Consider the following 18,916-nt stretch of genomic DNA (forward strand, 5'->3'; position numbering starts at 1 on the left):
TTTCTTATACACCAAAGTCTGGGGCAGCTATTTCATCTAATTTTGATTTGGCTCTCTTCTCCCTAAAAGAAACAACTGTTGCTCTCCAAACATTGCGTAAAAGGAAAAGCTCCTGGGCTAGATGGTATCCCAGGTGATTTGTATTTGTCTAGACCCAGACCCTGGTCTTTATATCTAAATGCACTTAGCCCACCACCCCTCAAGATCTCGTTACTTCCTCCCACATGGCAAGGAGCAATTATAGTTCCTGTCTTCAAAAAGGGGTCAAGGGAACTACCAACTAATTACAGACCAATAAGTCTAATTGATGTGAGTCAAAAAGTATTCTGCAAACAGGTCCTCACCAGACTGCAGACATGGATAGAGGACTTTCAGATCCTCTCCAATTTTCAGGCAGGATTCTGGAAAGGCGTGAGTACAGTAGATCAGGCGTTCAGGTTTAACCTCCTATGCTGGAAATACCGGATACTTAACAAGAGCCACTTGTATGTTGCCTTTATTGACTTGAAAGCCGCCTTTGATATGGTCCCACTTGATTTATTGTGGAATGTCCTGGAATCTTACAAACTTGATAAGGAACTGCTGAGATTGATAAAGTATCTCCACAAGAGCACTTATGCTCAGGTACGCTGGACTCAAGGTGGAGATCTGACAAAAACCATACCCGTTGATAGGGGGGGTTAGACAGGGGTGAGTCTTGGCTCCCACACTGTTTAACCTTTTTTATCAACGGTGTGGTAGATCAGCTGATGCATTGCAACCATGAAGCCCCGAAGCTAACAGGAGTCCATGTCCCCATCTTAATGTTTGCGGATGATACTCTATTGATCTCAAGAACTCCAATGGACCTACAAAATGAACTTGATGCTTTTTCAAATTTCTGTGACAAAAGGGGCCTCAAAATAAATCCAACCAAGACTAAGTTTATGGCCTTCAACCTGCACAAGTCATTCAGGGGGCAAATGGCCATAGCTGGACAAATGGTAGAGAGAGTTAGCCAATTTGATTACCTGGGGATTAGGTTAGTGGATGATCAACCGTGGGCGGCACAGATTGGAAAGAGTTTGTCCGTTCTCCGGGAGAGGTCAGCAGTGATAGGGAGGAAAATTTCTACTATCTCGGAAGGGGAAATTTCACCTGCCATTACAGTATACAAGGCAGCGGCAGTGGCTGCTTCAATTTACGGTGCTGAGTTATGGGGTACTGTAATTCTAGAAGTTTTACAACGGCAGAAAATCGCTTTATGCGTAATTTTTTTGCGGCTGCCGACGAGTACACCTCTTATACCCTTCAGATTTGATTTAGCTTTAAAAGAGATTCACAATGAAATTGCCCTAAGACCTCTTATGTACATGTCCGTCTTTGGACATCTGAACATCTGTCCACTTATCAAGCAGCAGCAGCTGAGCTTTTAGTGGATGATGGCGTGTTAAAAATTCCCTGGTTCAAATATATTAGGGACTTGAGTCAACTCATTAAAATGGAGAAGGTGTGGAGAGATCCTCGTACTGTAACCAAGGAAGTGAAAGCACATATAAAGTGGTCCTACTGGGAGACCATTTTGGTGCAGATTTGGACCAAAAAGACCCTAGGCAATAGGACACTACAGTTTTTAGATTACAAATGCAGTCCCAAATTTGATGCCTACATGGATAACATAAACCCTCCCCACACCAAAAGCCTTTTTATTAAATTTAGGCTAGGGATTTTGCCACTCAAAACATTCACCGCAAGGTGGAGCAAGGAGGACAACTGTAAGGAAATGGCTCCCTGTTGCAGTTACCCCCCACTTTTTGCCGGATACTGATGCTGACTTGACTGAGAAGTGTGCTGGGACCCTGCTAACCAGGCCCCAGCACCATTGTACTTTCACCTAAAACGTACCATTGTTTCCACAATTGGCACACCCCTGGCACACAGATAAGTCCCTTGTAAAAGGTACCAGTGGTACCAAGGGTCCTGTGACCAGGGAAGGTCCCTAAGGGCTGCAGCATATGTTGTGCCACCCTAAGGGACCCCTCACCTAACACATGCACACTGCCATTGCAGATTGTCTTTTTCTCCCCACCAACACACACAAAGTCGACACGGCATCCGCCTCAGGATGCCATGCACACAAAATGCTGCCTGTGGCATAGGTAAGTCACCCCTCTAGCAGGCCTTACTATACCACAGGTGAGGGCATAGCTGCATGAGCAATATGCCCCTACAGTGTCTAAGTCTATTCTTAGACATTGTAAGTACAGTGTGGCCATATTAAGTATATGGACTGGGAGTTTGTCAAAAACGAACTCCACAGCTCCATAATGGCTACAGTGAATACTGGGAAGTTTGGTATCAAACTTCTCAGAATAATAAACCCACACTGATGCCAGTGTTGGATGTATTAAACAATGCACACAGAGGGCATCTTAGAGATGCCCCCTGTATTTTACCCAATTGTTCAGTGCAGGACTGACTGGTCTGTGCCAGCCTGCTGCTGAGAGAAGAGTTTCTGACCCCATGTGGTGAGGGTCTTTGTGCTCTCTAAGGACAGAAACAAAAGCCTTCTCTGGGTGGAGGTGCTTCACACCTCCCCCCTGCAGGAACTATAACACCTAGCAGTGAGCCTCAAAGGCCCATGCTTCGTGTTACAATGCCCCAGGGCACTCCAGCTAGTGGAGATGCCCGCCCCCTGGACACAGCCCCCACTTTTGTCGGCAAGTCCAGGGGAGATAATGAGAAAAACAAGAAGGAGTCACCCACCAGTCAGGACAGCCCCTAAGGTGTCCTGAGCTGAGGTTACCCCTGCCTTTAGAAATCCTCCATCTTGATTTGGAGGATTCCCCCAATAGGAATAGGGATGTGCCCCCCCCCTCCCCTCGGGGCTACTGCCCTCCCAGACCTAAACACACCCCTAAATTCAGTATTTAAGGGCTCCCCAGAACCTAGGAAATCAGATTCTTGCAACCTGAAGACGAAGAAGGACTGCTGACCTGAAGCACTGCAGAGAAGACTGAGACACCAACTGCTTTGGCCCCAGCCCTACCGGCCTGTCTCCTCCACTTCAAGAAAAACTGCAACAGCGACGCGTCCCCCAGGGTCCAGAGACCTCTTGAAGCCTCAGAGGACTACCCTGCATCTAAAAGAACCAGGAACTCCCGAGGACAGCGGCCCTGTTCCACAAAGACTGCAACTTTGCAACAAAGAAGCAACTTTTAAAGACCACATGTTTCCCGCCGTAAGCGTGATACTTTCCACTCTGCGCCCGACGCCCCCGGCTCGACCTGCGGAGGACTCCCTGGTGACTGCGACCCTGTGAGTAGCCAGAGTTGACCCCCCCCTGAGCCCCCACAGCAACGCCTGCAGATGGAATCCAGAGGCTCCCCCTCACCGTGACTGCCTGCTTCAAAAACCCAACGCCTGGTAAAGACACTGCACCCGCAGCCCCCAGGACCTGAAGGATCCGACCTCCAGTGCAGAGGCGACCCCCAGGTGTCCCTCTCCCTTGCCCAGGTGGTGGCTACCCCAAGGAGCCCCCCCCCCCTTGCCTGCATCAATGAAGAGACCCCTGGGTCTTCCATTGAAACCTATTGCGAACCCGACGCCTGTTTGCACACTGCACCCGGCCTCCCCCATGCCGCTCAGAGTGTACTTTCTGTGCCGACTCGTGTCCCCCCCGGTGCCCTACAAAACCCCCCTGGTCTGCCCTCCGAAGTCATGGGTACTTACCTGCTGGCAGACTGGAACCGGGACATCCCCTTCTCCATTGAAGTCTATGCGTTTTGGGCACCCCTTTGACCTCTGCACCTGACCGGCCCTGAGCTGCTGGTGTGGTAACTTCGGGGTTGCCCTGAACCCCCAACAGTGGGCTACTTTGGACCCAACTTTGAACCCTGTAGGTGTTTTACTTACCTGCAAAACTAACCAAAACTTACCTCCCCAGGAACTGTTGAAAATTGCAGTGTCTAGTTTTAAAATAGCTTATTGCCATTTTTGTCAAATCTGTACATGTGTTGATTCAAGGTTCCTAAGATACCCGAGTGAACTACCTTTCATTTGAAGTATTACTTGTAAATCTTGAACCTGTGGTTCTTAAAATAAACTAAGCAAAGATATTTTTCTATATAAAAACCTATTGGCCTGGAACTGTCTTGAGTGTGTGTTCCTCATTTATTGCCTGTGTGTGTACAACAAATGCTTAACACTACCCTCTGATAAGCCTACTGCTCGACCACACTACCACAAAATAGAGCATTAGAATTATCTATTTTTGCCACTAGCTTACCTCTAAGGGGAACCCTTGGACTCTGTGCATGCTATTTCTTACTTTGAAATAGTACATTCAGAGCCAACTTCCTACAACAACAATCTGAGCTTCTGCAATTTTTGCCATGAGCAATTAGAGACACTTGCACATTTTAGGTTCTTCTGCCCCAGATACTTGGTTCCAAGGAAGAAGTGGATTATTCCTCTATGTGGATTAATGGGGATAGGGAAATATAATACTGTACTGCCATTTGATAAAGTTTGTTGTGACCAATGACTTTGTGTTTCACCACTGCGCATATTAGTTGCTCAATGTTCACCAGTAGCACATGGTATGTTTTATTCAGTTTAGCCGCCTATGGGCTTTGACATTGCATTAGTCATTACATTCTGTATTCTGCCTATTGGCTTTGACATGGCATTAGCCATTACTTTCTGTATTCAGTTTAGCCGCCTATTGGCTTTGACATTGCATTCCTATTGGCTTTGACATGATGTATTCAATTTAGCTGCCTATTGACTTTGACATGCTATTAGATATTCTGCCTATTGGCTTTGACATGATATCACATATTACATTTTGTATTCAGCTCCGCTGCCTATTGGCTTTGACATGATATCACATATTACATTTTGTATTCAGCTCCGCTGCCTATTGGCTTTGACATGATATTATACATTGCATTTTGTATTCAGCTCAGCTGCCTATGGGCTTTGACATGATATAAGACATTGCATTTTGTATTCAGCTTAGATGCCTATTGGCTTTGACATGACACTAGACATTGCATTTGATATTTAGGTTAGCTGCCTATTACCTTTAACATGACATTGCATTTGATACTTATGTTAGCTGCCTATTGCCTTTAACGTGGAGTTAGATCTTGCAGTTGAGAATCCAAGCTGTATTTTTCCAAGCTGTGTTTTTGCACCAGGGAACCAAGATGTTTTTCTCACAGTAGACTAGACATGATAAGAGAGAGTACATGGGTGTTTTTCTCTTCGCTTGAGCTTGGGAACAGGAGTAGTCTTGGAGACCTGGCCAGTCTCCAAAAGGCTTGCTCAGTTTCCCAGGTCTGAGAGGAGGGGGCACACCTTTGTAACGAATGTAACAGGCTGCAGAGGGTCAGATTCGAATCTGCCGGACCTCGTGCTGGAGCTTGGCGCGAGCTGCCAGCAATCCCGTGTGGGTAGATGAATCTCTTTCTCGCGGCTGACAGGGGTCATCAGCTTGCAGACCTTAGAAAGATGAAGCTGTGAATAGTTCCCACACGGTGAAGTATTTGTTTTGCTTTGCATTCAATATCTTATAAATATAACCTGCTGTGTATATTGCAAACTGATATATTTTGTTTGATTAACGCGGACTTGAAAGCTACTAATTCGTCATTCATAAAAATTGGGGTTGGGGAAGAATTAACAACAATAAAAGTCTTCTTTGACCTCACAAGTGCATTTCTGTTGTGTTATGTTAGTGCTTAGAAACTAGATAAGAGGAAAACACTACAATTGGTACCAGGAGTGGGGTCGGTCATTAAGAGGTGATTAAGAGGGTGTTGACGAGTTGGTAGATTTCTAAGTGCACACTTTAAAAGTGTAATTGTTTCTGTTGTTTGGAGAATTACAGAAATTGTTTTTTTTGGAGAATCACAGTAGCACCGCAGACCATGTCTGAGAATGCATGTGTTGATAAACTGCCTGATGGTGCTAAGAAAAACTGTGAATTGTTTTCTGTTTGGGGAATTACAGAAGAAAATGCATGTGTAGCTAAAATGCCTGATGGTGTTTTGAGAAATAATTCCCGTTGTACATATGTAGAAAAAGTGTCTTTTGGAAGTAATGATGACAGAAAGGTCTGGATACCTTTATCTGCTTACAGAGAAATGCAGGAGAAATGTAGGAAGTTGGAACATGAAAATAGGAATTTACGTGAGCAAATTAGCCCGACTGAAAGTTATAAAAGGGCTGTTTTTGAAGAATCTTTCTTGTCCCATTCCAGTAATGAGGGGGTTAAGACAGCTCCGAGCTGCACTGAGTTTCCGTGTGAGCTAGGGTTTTTGGCAGCCAAAATGCATTCCTTAACTGATAACACGGACGAGAGAGACCAGAATGTGATTTACGAGTTACCGTTGCAAAATGCACAAGTAAAACGAAGGATTTTAGAGCAAGACACCCCGAGTTTCATTAGCTTGTTTGATTTTTGGAAAAAGAATAGCCCTCATTTGAGAGAAATCCTAACACTTTTGTATATGGTCACTGTGAAAAATAATATGCAGCTGCGCGCTTGTGATTTGGCAAATGAAATAATGCAGACTTCAGGTTTCTGCGCAGTGCAAGAAGGAAAAACTGATGTACATGTAATTCAAGAACAAGGGAAGAAAATAGTGCCCCTAGCTAGAATCATACAATGGATCTGGTACTTGCAAGACAGGGCTAGAGTACCACAGGTAAAAGAGTTATCAATGAAGTTGTGTGCACCATTTGAATTCGTGTCTACTGAAGATAAAAAGCATGTTTGTTTTACTAATGATTCATTGACTGAAATGTTGTTTTCTGGCACAGGAGAAGGAATGGAGTTGTATAATGTGTGTCAGATTTTAAAGCAAGAGCTACGTGAGATGTGTCATTTTTACGCTGACTTTTGGTTCATTGCTAATGTTTTAGCACCTAACTGGTTCAATTACCTTGCAGATGTTAATGAGAAAAATTCAGAGAGAGAAGTGTTCACCCAGAATTCTGCCTTAGTGGGGATGGCTAAGTGGGTGCCCCAGAAATGTGAACAGCTGAGAGAAAAAGCCACTTACAGGTGGGCAGAGATGAGAGAGATGCACATTCCCCTAGATTTGATAAAAACTGTGCAGCACGCACAAAAGCAATCTGTCATGCAAGCAGTCACAGAGCAGTTGGGGAGAGGAAAGTTACCAGGACAGAAATGGCAAATTGATCAGGTTTTAGGGAGAGTGATTGCTGCAAATTACCAAGGAAAAATCGAAATTATGCTGATACCTAGAAAAGAATCTGATTCATTCATACAAATTGGAGACAGAATGGCCTAAATTGACAAAAGTGCAGTGAATGGAGGTTTGGTAAAGAATGAGTCTGCCCCAGCCCTTCTGACAGTGCAAGAAAAGGGAAGCTGTGGCGCAGCAGATAAAAACCTCAGTGCTGATGTGTGGGCTGAAGCCCCAAGTGATCCTCCAGAACCTGCAGAAAATATAACAAAGGGCCTCAAAAACGTCCTGCTGATTATAAAACAGGGAAAGAAAGAGGAAGGGTGCAGTTTAAATGAAAAATGTTATTTGCAAGAAAAGTCATACTTGTTTCTTTTGCAGATCCTACCACGTTTCGCCACTGTCCCTGAGTGTGCTGTGTGGTCCCCTTTCCAGTGTGTGCATGTGGGGTCAGGGAAGGGACCGAATCCCCAACCTGAACCTGGCTGAGTAAAGTGCCAGCACCATGGATCCATTTTGCGCAAACTGCGCCTTCAGTTCAAGTTCAACTTGTTTGATTGCATTCTTCCACTGGAACTAAGCTGTGTTTTTTTTTTTTTTTCCCTCTCGTATGGAACTCTGACTTTTGCTTATCTTCCAGCAAACCTTTCAGGTGGACCGTGCACCTTTACATGAGCAGAACTCATGCCACATCAAATTGCTAACACTGTTGAATTAGAGACTCACTCAGAGTATAAAAATTGCCCAGTCTTTTCTGTATAGATGTATCTGATGTGAAAGGTTATGAGATCAATGTGTTAATTCACTTCTATTGCTTTACAGGGATTGCTTTGGACATTCAAATGTGACTTGCTGATAATGTTTTTTTTGTGCTGATGTTTTTTTTTGTTTTTGTTTGAAACAAGAGATATGTGAAACAAAAATTCATTGGTCAAAGGGCGGAATGTACTGCCATTTGATAAAGTTTGTTTTGACCAATGACTTTGTGTTTCACCACTGCGCATATTAGTTGCTCAATGTTCACCAGTAGCACATGGTATGTTTTGTTCAGTTTAGCCGCCTATGGGCTTTGACATTGCATTAGTCATTACATTCTGTATTCTGCCTATTGGCTTTGACATGGCATTAGCCATTACTTTCTGTATTCAGTTTAGCCGCCTATTGGCTTTGACATTGCATTCCTATTGGCTTTGACATGATGTATTCAATTTAGCTGTCTATTGACTTTGACATGCTATTAGATATTCTGCCTATTGGCTTTGACATATCATCACATATTACATTTTGTATTCAGCTCCGCTGCCTATTGGCTTTGACATGATATCACATATTACATTTTGTATTCAGCTCCGCTGCCTATTGGCTTTGACATGATATTATACATTGCATTTTGTATTCAGCTCAGCTGCCTATGGGCTTTGACATGATATAAGACATTGCATTTTGTATTCAGCTTAGATGCCTATTGGCTTTGACATGATATAAGACATTGCATTTTGTATTCAGCTTAGATGCCTATTGGCTTTGACATGACACTAGACATTGCATTTGATATTTAGGTTAGCTGCCTATTACCTTTAACATGACATTGCATTTGATACTTAGGTTAGCTGCCTATTGCCTTTAACGTGGAGTTAGATCTTGCAGTTGAGAATCCAAGCTGTATTTTTCCAAGCTGTGTTTTTGCACCAGAGAACCAAGATGTTTTTCTCACAGTAGACTAGACATGATAAGAGAGAGTACATGGGTGTTTTTCTCTTCGCTTGAGCTTGGGAACAGGAGTAGTCTTGGAGACCTGGCCAGTCTCCAAAAGGCTTGCTCAGTTTCCCAGGTCTGAGAGGAGGGGGCACACCTTTGTAACGAATGTAACAGGCTGCAGAGGGTCAGATTCGAATCTGCCGGACCTCGTGCTGGAGCTTGGCGCGACCTGCCAGCAATCCCGTGTGGGTAGATGAATCTCTTTCTCGCGGCTGACAGGGGTCATCAGCTTGCAGACCTTAGAAAGATGAAGCTGTGAATAGTTCCCACACGGTGAAGTATTTGTTTTGCTTTGCATTCAATATCTTATAAATATAACCTGCTGTGTATATTGCAAACTGATATATTTTGTTTGATTAACGCGGACTTGAAAGCTACTAATTCGTCATTCATAAAAATTGGGGTTGGGGAAGAATTAACAACAATAAAAGTCTTCTTTGACCTCACAAGTGCATTTCTGTTGTGTTATGTTAGTGCTTAGAAACTAGATAAGAGGAAAGCACTACAAATACATCCCTACGAAGTCTGGTAAGCGACACAAGTGATAAGGGAGTTTTTGCAGTCGCAAGATATCTCCAAAGTGCATGGGCCATAAGAAGCAGAGGAATCCTTGCTGATTGATTGGCAAAACCAAAAGTACTGAAGGCTGAAGTAGATTATTAAGTGATATTAAGGAAGAAAGCCTCTTAGTTTTTTAAAGCTTGATGTTCATTCTGTATTGTCATTGTAATGGTGTGTTTTAATAGAAGGAAATTGTCAAGACTTTTTAATGTATCATGTGGCACTCTTTTTTTCTATTCTTAACTAATTTATTGTATGATTGTGGTATGATGTTTTATTGGACACTTATGGCTTTTTTTTAGCCGAAATAAAGTTATTTATACTGGACCATGTCAGAGAGATTCCCCTGATCCTGCGCCCAATGGAACTTCAAGCCCACTGCAGAGCCCACATATGCCATCTGGCATGTGTCACTAGCTGGATGCAGGAGGCCATGAGGCCCAGCAGCCTCAGAGCCATTCTCACCAAGAACCAAGTTAAGGCTAAAACATCGGAACCATAGCCTGTATATCCAGGACTCGCTTTTCGGGAGGATAGGATCGAAACTGCACTGTGTCCAGAACAGCTCCGATGAAAGAGAGCATCTGAGAGAGACTCAGGGGTGACTTTGGCATGTTTACAGTGAACCCCAGCATGTGCACAAGGTTCGCAGTAGTCTGAAGGTGTGAGAGCCGTCGGTGTAGGGGAAGACTGAAACCACTAACCTGTGCAGATGAACTGCAACCACCTCATCACTTTTGTGAACACCCGATGGGCACTGGTAAGGCTGAAGGGGAGCACAGTAAATTGAAAGTGTTCGTGACCACCTGCGAATCATAGGTAGCGTCTGTGGGCAGGCAGGAAGGGGATATGGAAATAAGCGTCCTGTAAATCCAAAGCTATCATCCAGTCTCCTGGGTCGAAGACAGACAAGACCTGGGCCAGAGCGAGCATTTTGAACTTCTCCTACCATGAGGAAGAGATTACGGGCCTGAAAGTCTAGGATAAGATGTAAGCCCTTATCCTTTTAGGGCACCAGAAAGTAGCAGGAATAACAATCACAACCTACTTCTGGCACATGGACCCTCTCTAACGCTCCCTTGGCCAAGAGAGCAGTGACTTCCTCGCAGAGAAGTGCCAAATGATCCTCTGGTGAACGGCTGTAGGATGGAGGCATGGCTGGTGGGGCAGTCTCAAATGGGAGGGAATAGCCCCTTCGGACGATCAGCAAAACTCACTTGTCTGTAATGATGGATTCCCAGTGGGGCAGGTGATGGCGAATCCTGCCGCCAGCTGGTATGAATTGGGGTTACGGACTAGGAGGTTTGGAGACTGCATCAGGGGCGGCGGTGGACTGGACAGACCTCTGGTTCCCTGTCCCCCGAACCCGTGGGATTCCTCGTCCTCGGCCACGCAGGGGTAGAGCAGCGTGGGTTGCACGGTGGCTGGGAAAGGGATGCGACAGGGAGCCACTTCCATGGCCACGAAAGGCGGACTCTTGGGGTTGAGGGGCAGTAGAAAGGGCAAGGGACAAAGCCGTAGCCCAGGACTCCTTGAACCTCTCAAGCGTAGAGTCCGCCTTGTCTCCGAAGAGACAGGTGCCATCAAATGTCATGTCCATAGGGGTCTGTTGGACACCCCACAAAAAACCAGATGCCCCTGAACCAGGCGTGGCGCCTCAAGGCCACCATTGACACAACTGATCTACCCAGAGAGTCGGTTATGTCCAGCCCACATCAAATAGTGAACTTCGCTTCTTCTCTCTCATCAGCATTGGCTTGGGAGACGATAGCCTGGGCCTCCTCCGGGAACTGCAGTAGAACTTGTGTAATCATATCCCACAAAGAGTGGGTATAGCGGGTAAGGCGGACAGTGGTCAAGGACCGCAGCGCCAGATTGGAGGAAGAAAACATTTTCTTCCCAATTTGGTCCAGTCTCGGATTCCCTATCCAGGGGAGCGTAAGGGAATGCTCCACATCATAAGGATGCCTGGATAACAAGGCTCTCAGGCGTGGGAGGTTAGGACAGGAATTGAGGGTCATTTGGGGACAGGCCGATGGCAGCGAGCGATTGTCCTATTCACAAGAGCCCCTGTGCTGGGTCCGGACCAAGTACCAAGAAGGACATCAGTGAGGACTTCATTGAAGGGGAAGAAAGGCTCCGAAGCAGAAGCCCCAGGCTGAAGCACCTTTGTCAGCAGATTAGTCGGCACTGCTACAGTGGACAGCTCAAGGTCAAGGACCTCAGCCGCCCTAGTGACCAGCATAAAGTAGGAAGCTACCTCTGCCGTAGCCAAGGTAGGAGAAAGCATCTGGAGAAGTATCCAGACCCCTGGCCTCACCCAATTCCTGTGCCCAGTCCATGTTAGGGCCATCCATCTGGTATTCATAAGGGTGCAATGACCCCCTTCCAATCCTTCCTCATCTTCGCACCCAAAGTAAAAAGGATCAGAATCCGACCTGGGGTGAGTAGGTCCCACTGAAGTCAGAAGTGGCGTCTGACAATGCTGTTCCAGCTCCAGGTTGTCTGGGATCAGGAATAGGTCGACGTCGACCGTGGGCACAAACGACATCGGGAGCGTTGACACTTAGCCCGTGCCAGGGAAGGTCACGATGGTACAACTGCCGTTGGCACAGATCCGGTAGCAGATCCAGAGATGTTGGCACAGAACCCGAAGGGCCCCTATCCAAACCCCCCAGGCCCTGAAGACGCCACAGAGGGGTCAGACTGCCCAAATATGAGGTGCATGACCTCATAAAATTCTTTTCATTGGGCAGGGGTGGCACCGGCTCCTGGAAACTCGGAGAGGCGCAGAGTGGACCCAGAAACAGGCTCTGCGGACAGAGGCCTGGAGCATCGATTCTCCTACAGCGTCACATCAGCTCAACAACACGGTGAAGTCGAAGAATGACTATCCTTCTCAGTCTTCTTCTTCAAGTGACCCGAAGCCTTTAAGGATGACAAGTGGTGGTGACTCCGAGAATGGTCTCAAGACCTTCCTCTCGAGTGAGACAGGGATTGATGCAGAGTAGAGTGCTGGACCGCCATGAGCTTTGGGGACCGCTCCCTCAAAGTCTTCGGGTGCATGGCCCAGCACTTCGAGCACGACTTCATGTCGTGGATGCGCTCCAAACACCACAAACAGACCCGATGCAGATCAGTCACCGACATCATGCGGTGGCAGACCTGGCAAGGTTTGAAATCAGTCTTCTGAGTCTTCTGGGACATCCTCGGCACACCAGAAACTCAACAAAAGTTTCTAATTCGGTCAAAAAACAATCAGGGTAGCTCTCTCTGGACAGCGTGTTGGGTGGGAAAAAAAAAAAACTGACATCACTACGCCAAGGCGGCGCCTATATACGACCCCAACTCCAATGACAGACGCAGAGTCGACTGTCGCCACCTGACCACGCGCAAGGGTACTGCTCAAAGAAAAATCTCCGGATCCAGTTTGACACCTGGGGAAATTCTAAGGTGAGGAATCTGCAACTAGATGTCTATCAGATATGGCTTACATGGAGTCCCAACCTCCACCCCACTAACTCTCCCCAATTCCTTCCCCAGTCTTTTCAAAGAGGACTTGTTCCACTTCAGCAACTTCTATCCTACCAAACGTTGCCACAGAGGCTCCAAGAACAACACAACCCTAAGTTCCACTCAAGATGAGTGTTCAAACCCTTTCGGGGCAGGCTGGCAGACCTTTTCCACAAGTGGAAGGTCCTTACCTCAGACACCTGGGTGCTTCAAACGGTAAGGTGTTTCTACAGAATTCTATGGCTCCCCATTCCAGGCTCAACAACTGCTTCCCCATGTTTTTTCCCCTCCCCAAATGGCTCTGGTTGATACAGAAATTTCAAAACTCTTGAAGGGAGCGATTGTCCCTGCTCAGCTACATCCTTTTGTTTTCCTCAGCAACCTTTCCAAGTAGAAAAGAGAGACAGAGGCCAATGCCTAGTAATAAATCTCAGAGTTCAACAAGTGGTTGTCTTCCGCCACTTTAAAATGGAGGGGATACATCTCCTCAGGGATTTGCTGCAGGGTAACAACTGGATAGTGCGCCTGGATCTAAAAGATGCTTTTCTCACGATTTCAGTCTTTCCTCCCGACAGACGCTTCCTACAATCCCAATGGTGGGATCATATTTTCGAGTTCACCTCCCACCCTTTCGTTCTAGCCTCCTCTCCATTGCGTTTCACCAAAGTCCTAAGACCTGAGGTGCAGCATCTCAGAGCTTGAGGGATCAGAATTCTTGTTTACTTGGACAACATCTTGTTACTGGATCAATGTCCCAAAAGGCTACTGGGGTATCTCCAACTGACCAACAATCTTCTGGATTCTCTCGGTTTTGTGATCAACAAGAAAAGGTCTTCCCTTCTACCCTCACAGCTCTTGGAATTCTCGGGGTTCATGGTGGACTCGGTCCAAGCCACTCTGAGTCTTCACTCCCAGAAGCTAGCCAAGATCCAACACAAGCTCAGGAACAGCCGGCCAAACCCATCACGTCTTTAAGACAAATTACCCACAGTAGGTCTTTATTCGTCCTCGATACAAGCCTTCTTCCTGGGTTCCCTTCACTATCATGCTCTTTAGCTGCTCAAGATTTTCCACCTTCCAAGGTTATCACATATCTCAGTAGTTTCCTCTCTTGGAGGAGTCCATAGAACAGCTGCAATGGTGGATATCCCACATGCCATTTTCAGCTCCTAACCAGACGATTATCAAATTGGACACCAGCGGCTCAGGCTGCGGTGCCCGTTGCAGGGATTTCTCTACAGGAGGAAACTGGTCATCCGCAGGACAATCCCTCCACAAACTGTTTGAAACTCATGGCAGGGTCCTTGGCAGTGAAATTCTGGACCAAAGACAAAGCCCAATGCTGTGTCCTTCTCAAGATGGACAATGTAGTGGCAAGTCCAATATATTAACCACCTTGGGGGAACAAAATCAAAGACCCTCTCGACTTGGATCGCTACTTTTGGTCGCAGTTTCTGGACAATCGGATCTCAGTAACGGCCAAGCACCTGCCAATTAAGTCCAACCAGGTGGCGGACTGGAACTCTGGACAGTGGTGAGACGTGAGCCTTTGGCAACTCCATCCCAGAGTGTTTTGGGAGATACAATCCATGTGGGGCCAATTCACCATGGATTGGTTTGCCTCACGCCTGGATCGTCAACTGGACAGATCGTAGTTGGAGACCAGACCCCTAAGCAATGGCGACAGATGCTTTTCTCCAAGACTGGAGCATGGGGAAGAGGTACACATTTCCCCCCCTTTTGTGTATCATCATGAGGTTGTCTACCCAACTTCAGAGACAGCTGGCTGGTAGGAGTAACCCCAAATCTGAAGATCTCAAGTCTAGTTTCCAGTTTCTGCTGGAACTTTTTGGGGATTTTCCAATCCGTCTTCTCCAGTTTCCGGATCTTCACCAGTATCCCTGCAGAAATAGTCACAACCTAGTGCTTGAGGGCTCTCTCCATCTTATGGCATGGAGGATTACAGTGAATGTAGGGAAAGCCCAAGGCATTTCTTGAGAGGCTGCAGCACTTCTTGCCAAATCCTGGGCATACAGTACAACCAAGTGATACCCCTGCAGTCTGGTCTAGATGCTTGGGTTTGTGTCGTCAACGTAACTCAATCCAATGGGGGACAGAAACGGTCCATATTCTGACCTTTCAGGCATCTTTGGCTGCGGAAGGTCTGGTATGGATGCATTACCACTTTTTGAACCGCCATTTCGGTGGGCCATACTCTGTTGGATGGACGCCCCGTTGGGGAACATCCTCTTGTCTGTGAACTTCTTAGAGGTATCAGATTATCTCTTACCTCGGGCCCCAGATACTCTACTCTTTGGGTAGTGAATAGAGTTCTGTGCCTATTCAAATCATGGCCCGCTAACAAGTACTTGTCACGGAAGCAGATGTTGGAGAAATTAGCTAACTTGTTACGTTTGGTGTCTTGTCGCCGTGTCTCAGATGTAAGAGTGTTAGACATAACAGGTAGATTATTCACTCCAGAAGGGATGACGTTTAACATCTCTAGAAGAACAAAATGCAATTCAAGGAGTACTTCTTACCAGACGATTCCTTCTGTACTGAAGTTGTGTTGTCAGGGCTCTCAAGGCCTACGAATCCATGACAGAGGATCTCCATCCTCTGGGGGAGCGTCAGTTACTAACTGCCCTCACTAAACCTCATAAGGAGGTTTCCTCTTCCACAATGGGTCAAGTGGGCCATGCAGGAGTCCAGAATTGACACCTTACTGTTCAGAGCCCTCTCAGTGAGAAAGACCATCGTTTTAAAGGTTTTTGCTTTGGGTGCCAGATTAGAGTATATCCCCAATTCTGCAGACTGGTCCTCAGATTCTACTTTCAAGAGATTTGATTTCAAACCAGTCCCAAAACTGGCATTGCATGTGGTGGAAAAGCTAGAGGATATAGAGGCAAGGACTAATCCCGTCTCTAAGACATATCTCTGCCCCGCCCAATTTCATGGATTAACTTCTCTATATATTAATTTTGAATCCTTTGAGTTAAGCGCAAGGACACCTTGCTCTAATATTGTTTAACCTCTTGTGGTTCTAAGATTAGCGCCTCGTAAGATCTACACTAGTATTACTTAATATTAGTTTTCAATGCTGTGGGCATGCAGCCACGTATGCGGTATGACTGATCCCGACTGCTTCTGTTGTAAGTTGGTATATCTTCTGAATTAGAAGTCTTGACTTTGTTTTTTGGTTTTAGGGATGGATTCCAATTAACAAGACTGAACCTCTAGAAATCTGGCTGTGGTCGCAGGAAGAAAGAGGCATAACAAGCATCCAGAGGGGATCTTTAAGGCAGTGCACGTTGTGAACTGGAGGAATAGTCTCCCAGGGACTCATGGGACTTGTAGTTTTCCCACGTCGTTTCTTGTTTTGATGTTAAAGGCTACTGAAACTGATCAGAGGAAGCGACCGCGAAGGAGCGATGAACGCTCTTGCAGCTGCGATGGGGGAGGGGGAAAAAGGTGAAATGACACAGCAGCAGTTATCTACAAGGCAAAGCAGGCTCACACATATACGTAGCAACAAAACACAGCAAAACCACTAATAGTAATGAGGAAAGGATCACTTAACTCTCTGCTGCTGGAGCAGCAAAGAGAGGGAGAAGGAGCGCCCAGCGGGCGCCTTCTAGGGCAGGGCTGATCGTTGGTTGAAGGGACAGTCTCCCAGGGAGTGATGGAACTTGTAGTTTTCCCCATTGTTGTTTTTCTTTTGATGTTAAAGGCTACTGGTTAATAAATAAGCGAAGGGAGAACAGCCTAATCCTCGCCTTTGTCTCATTAACATAACTGAAACTTTCTGTTACAATAGCTAGGATAATTTTCATTTTACCTATGTTACACTAATGTTCTCATCTCCACTTACCTTTTATGGATACGATTAACCTCCACTATTGTCTTCGAGAAACAAGAGACAATTTATGGCGATGCTTTGACCAAATGTGAAAAGGTAAATAATGTTAATCACTCTAGACTGTAGATTGTGTAATGCCATATTTTAAATGTAAAGATGGAGAAGTTAACATATACAGCATCTTTCACGTGATGAATGTATGCTTCCAGGTAAAACAAAGTAATTTGTTTAAAAAATTACTATAATTTTGTCTGAAGCCCAATTTCTCAACTGAGTCTAGCACTCTGTTGAGCAACACGCCACAATTAGGTAAGGCACATTCCATGGCATTTATGACATACAGGGTCATGCTCAACATTAAATTAAGGAACAGGCAGCTGCGGGGATATTGCACCAGGGACTTCAAACCTGTACAAAGAAAAGGTGAATTAATTCGTCCAAGTTCAAAGCCTCACTTATGGGGGATATTGCTTTACGCTCACAGTGACAAGCGCTGAAGCAACTATGTGGGTCGTTTACCCTGTTAATCTTGTTTTAACATGGTATTCAACACTACTGATTGCCAGCCGTGGCAGTCAATTATATATCAATTAAAAATAGTGATAAAAGTATAATAAATTTGAAACGGAGGTCAAATAAAAACAGCAGAACAAGAAGTACGATAAAAATCCTACAAATATTTTTTTTATATGCCACAAACAACTTTTTTTAATTTAACGTTTTCATACAACCATTTAAAGCGTCAAATCCATCCTAGTTTACCAGTATCTACCCACCTGTCAACATGAAATCGTTTTAAAAGCAGAAGAATAGAATGCTGGTGTGTTCCATTTTGCAGTGTTATCACATGGGATTGCATGGAGATCAGCCCATTTTTATCCAAAACTCTTCTATGATAATGAATTTTACCAGCTTCCACCCTGGAAAACAATGTGCATTTTTTCATCATATTCCGGAAGTACCTGTTACAGGCAGCTTTACACAAGTCAAGTAATAGTGCAAATTAAATGTAATTGCTTACCTTTTTTAGTGACAATGAGCATTTACACAGGGTCACTGGAATTTTATCCATTTTACCAGTAATGGTCTGTCCACAATATCGAACATCGACGGGTGAAAATCATTTCACACATACAATATTAATTCATAATAAATACGATCTGAATAGTAAGAGACAGGAGCTCTAGTTACATCACATTAATTGCCAATCCCCTTAAACAAGCTAAACTAGTACACAGCTATTTTTTACATGACATTTCAGACAGAGAAGAGTGCTGGTACGTGTCACTGCAAGTCGTGAAGGATTATAAACCATTAACACCCAGCCTCACCAGAAGATATACAGCCAAGTGTCAAACCATGCTCATGGACAGTGGCTACTGAGCACCAATCCTTGTGGTTGAGGTAGTGTATCACTGTTGTGCTGAGGTCAGTTCCAATAACGCTGTAAAAACTGGGCCAAGTACAACACTTGCCACACTTGAATCTCAGGGTAGCTAGGGCCAGCTCAGGGTGGTAGTGGGGCAATTAGGGGAGTTGGAGGCTTCTAAAAACTCAACCAACAAATAAAAGACACAGTAAGTCCAATGGACATGACATAACAGGGTTGCAACCTAAGTTAAGTTCTATTGTAAAGTGCTAAACACCTCTCTTACTGGTATTCCCCCTTCCTCCGCTACGGTCGAGATCACATATTTAGTCTTCAACACACTAAAGGTTCAGGCTGTATAAATCACAGGTGCAGATAACTCAAATACTCACAGACCAAATGTGCAACTCATTTCAGGTGCATTTACTCTTTTGGCAAGAAGTCTTAGTGTGCATGGCAGACTCGTCAATGCAAATTTAGTCTCTTGCCCCTGGTGCTGACTAAGCACAGAGATTTACCTGCTGGTTAATGTAGTTGTGCAGCAGATGTGGTTCAACCTCCCACCTTACCAGCAGTGGCTTCTCTGCCGCAGGGGCCATGCCGGCAGACTTGCTTTGACATAAGTTCCTGGGGGCAAACGGTGGAGCAGATACGCAC

At 45.4% G+C, this 18,916-nt stretch overlaps 1 protein-coding gene across 1 annotated transcript in view; it reads right to left on the bottom strand.

Moving 5' to 3' along the window:
• Positions 1 to 18,916, bottom strand: part of GTF3C1 (general transcription factor IIIC subunit 1) — a 1,928,973-nt gene that overhangs the window by 1,805,855 nt on the left and 104,202 nt on the right. Inside the window, exon 4 of the mRNA XM_069210709.1 lies at positions 17,667 to 17,810. Within this exon, the coding sequence (XP_069066810.1) occupies positions 17,667 to 17,810 (144 nt within the window). The remainder of the gene's footprint in view (positions 1 to 17,666; positions 17,811 to 18,916) is intronic.

This window comes from Pleurodeles waltl, chromosome 10 (assembly GCF_031143425.1).
Source record: "Pleurodeles waltl isolate 20211129_DDA chromosome 10, aPleWal1.hap1.20221129, whole genome shotgun sequence".
NCBI classification, from domain to species: domain Eukaryota; kingdom Metazoa; phylum Chordata; class Amphibia; order Caudata; family Salamandridae; genus Pleurodeles; species Pleurodeles waltl.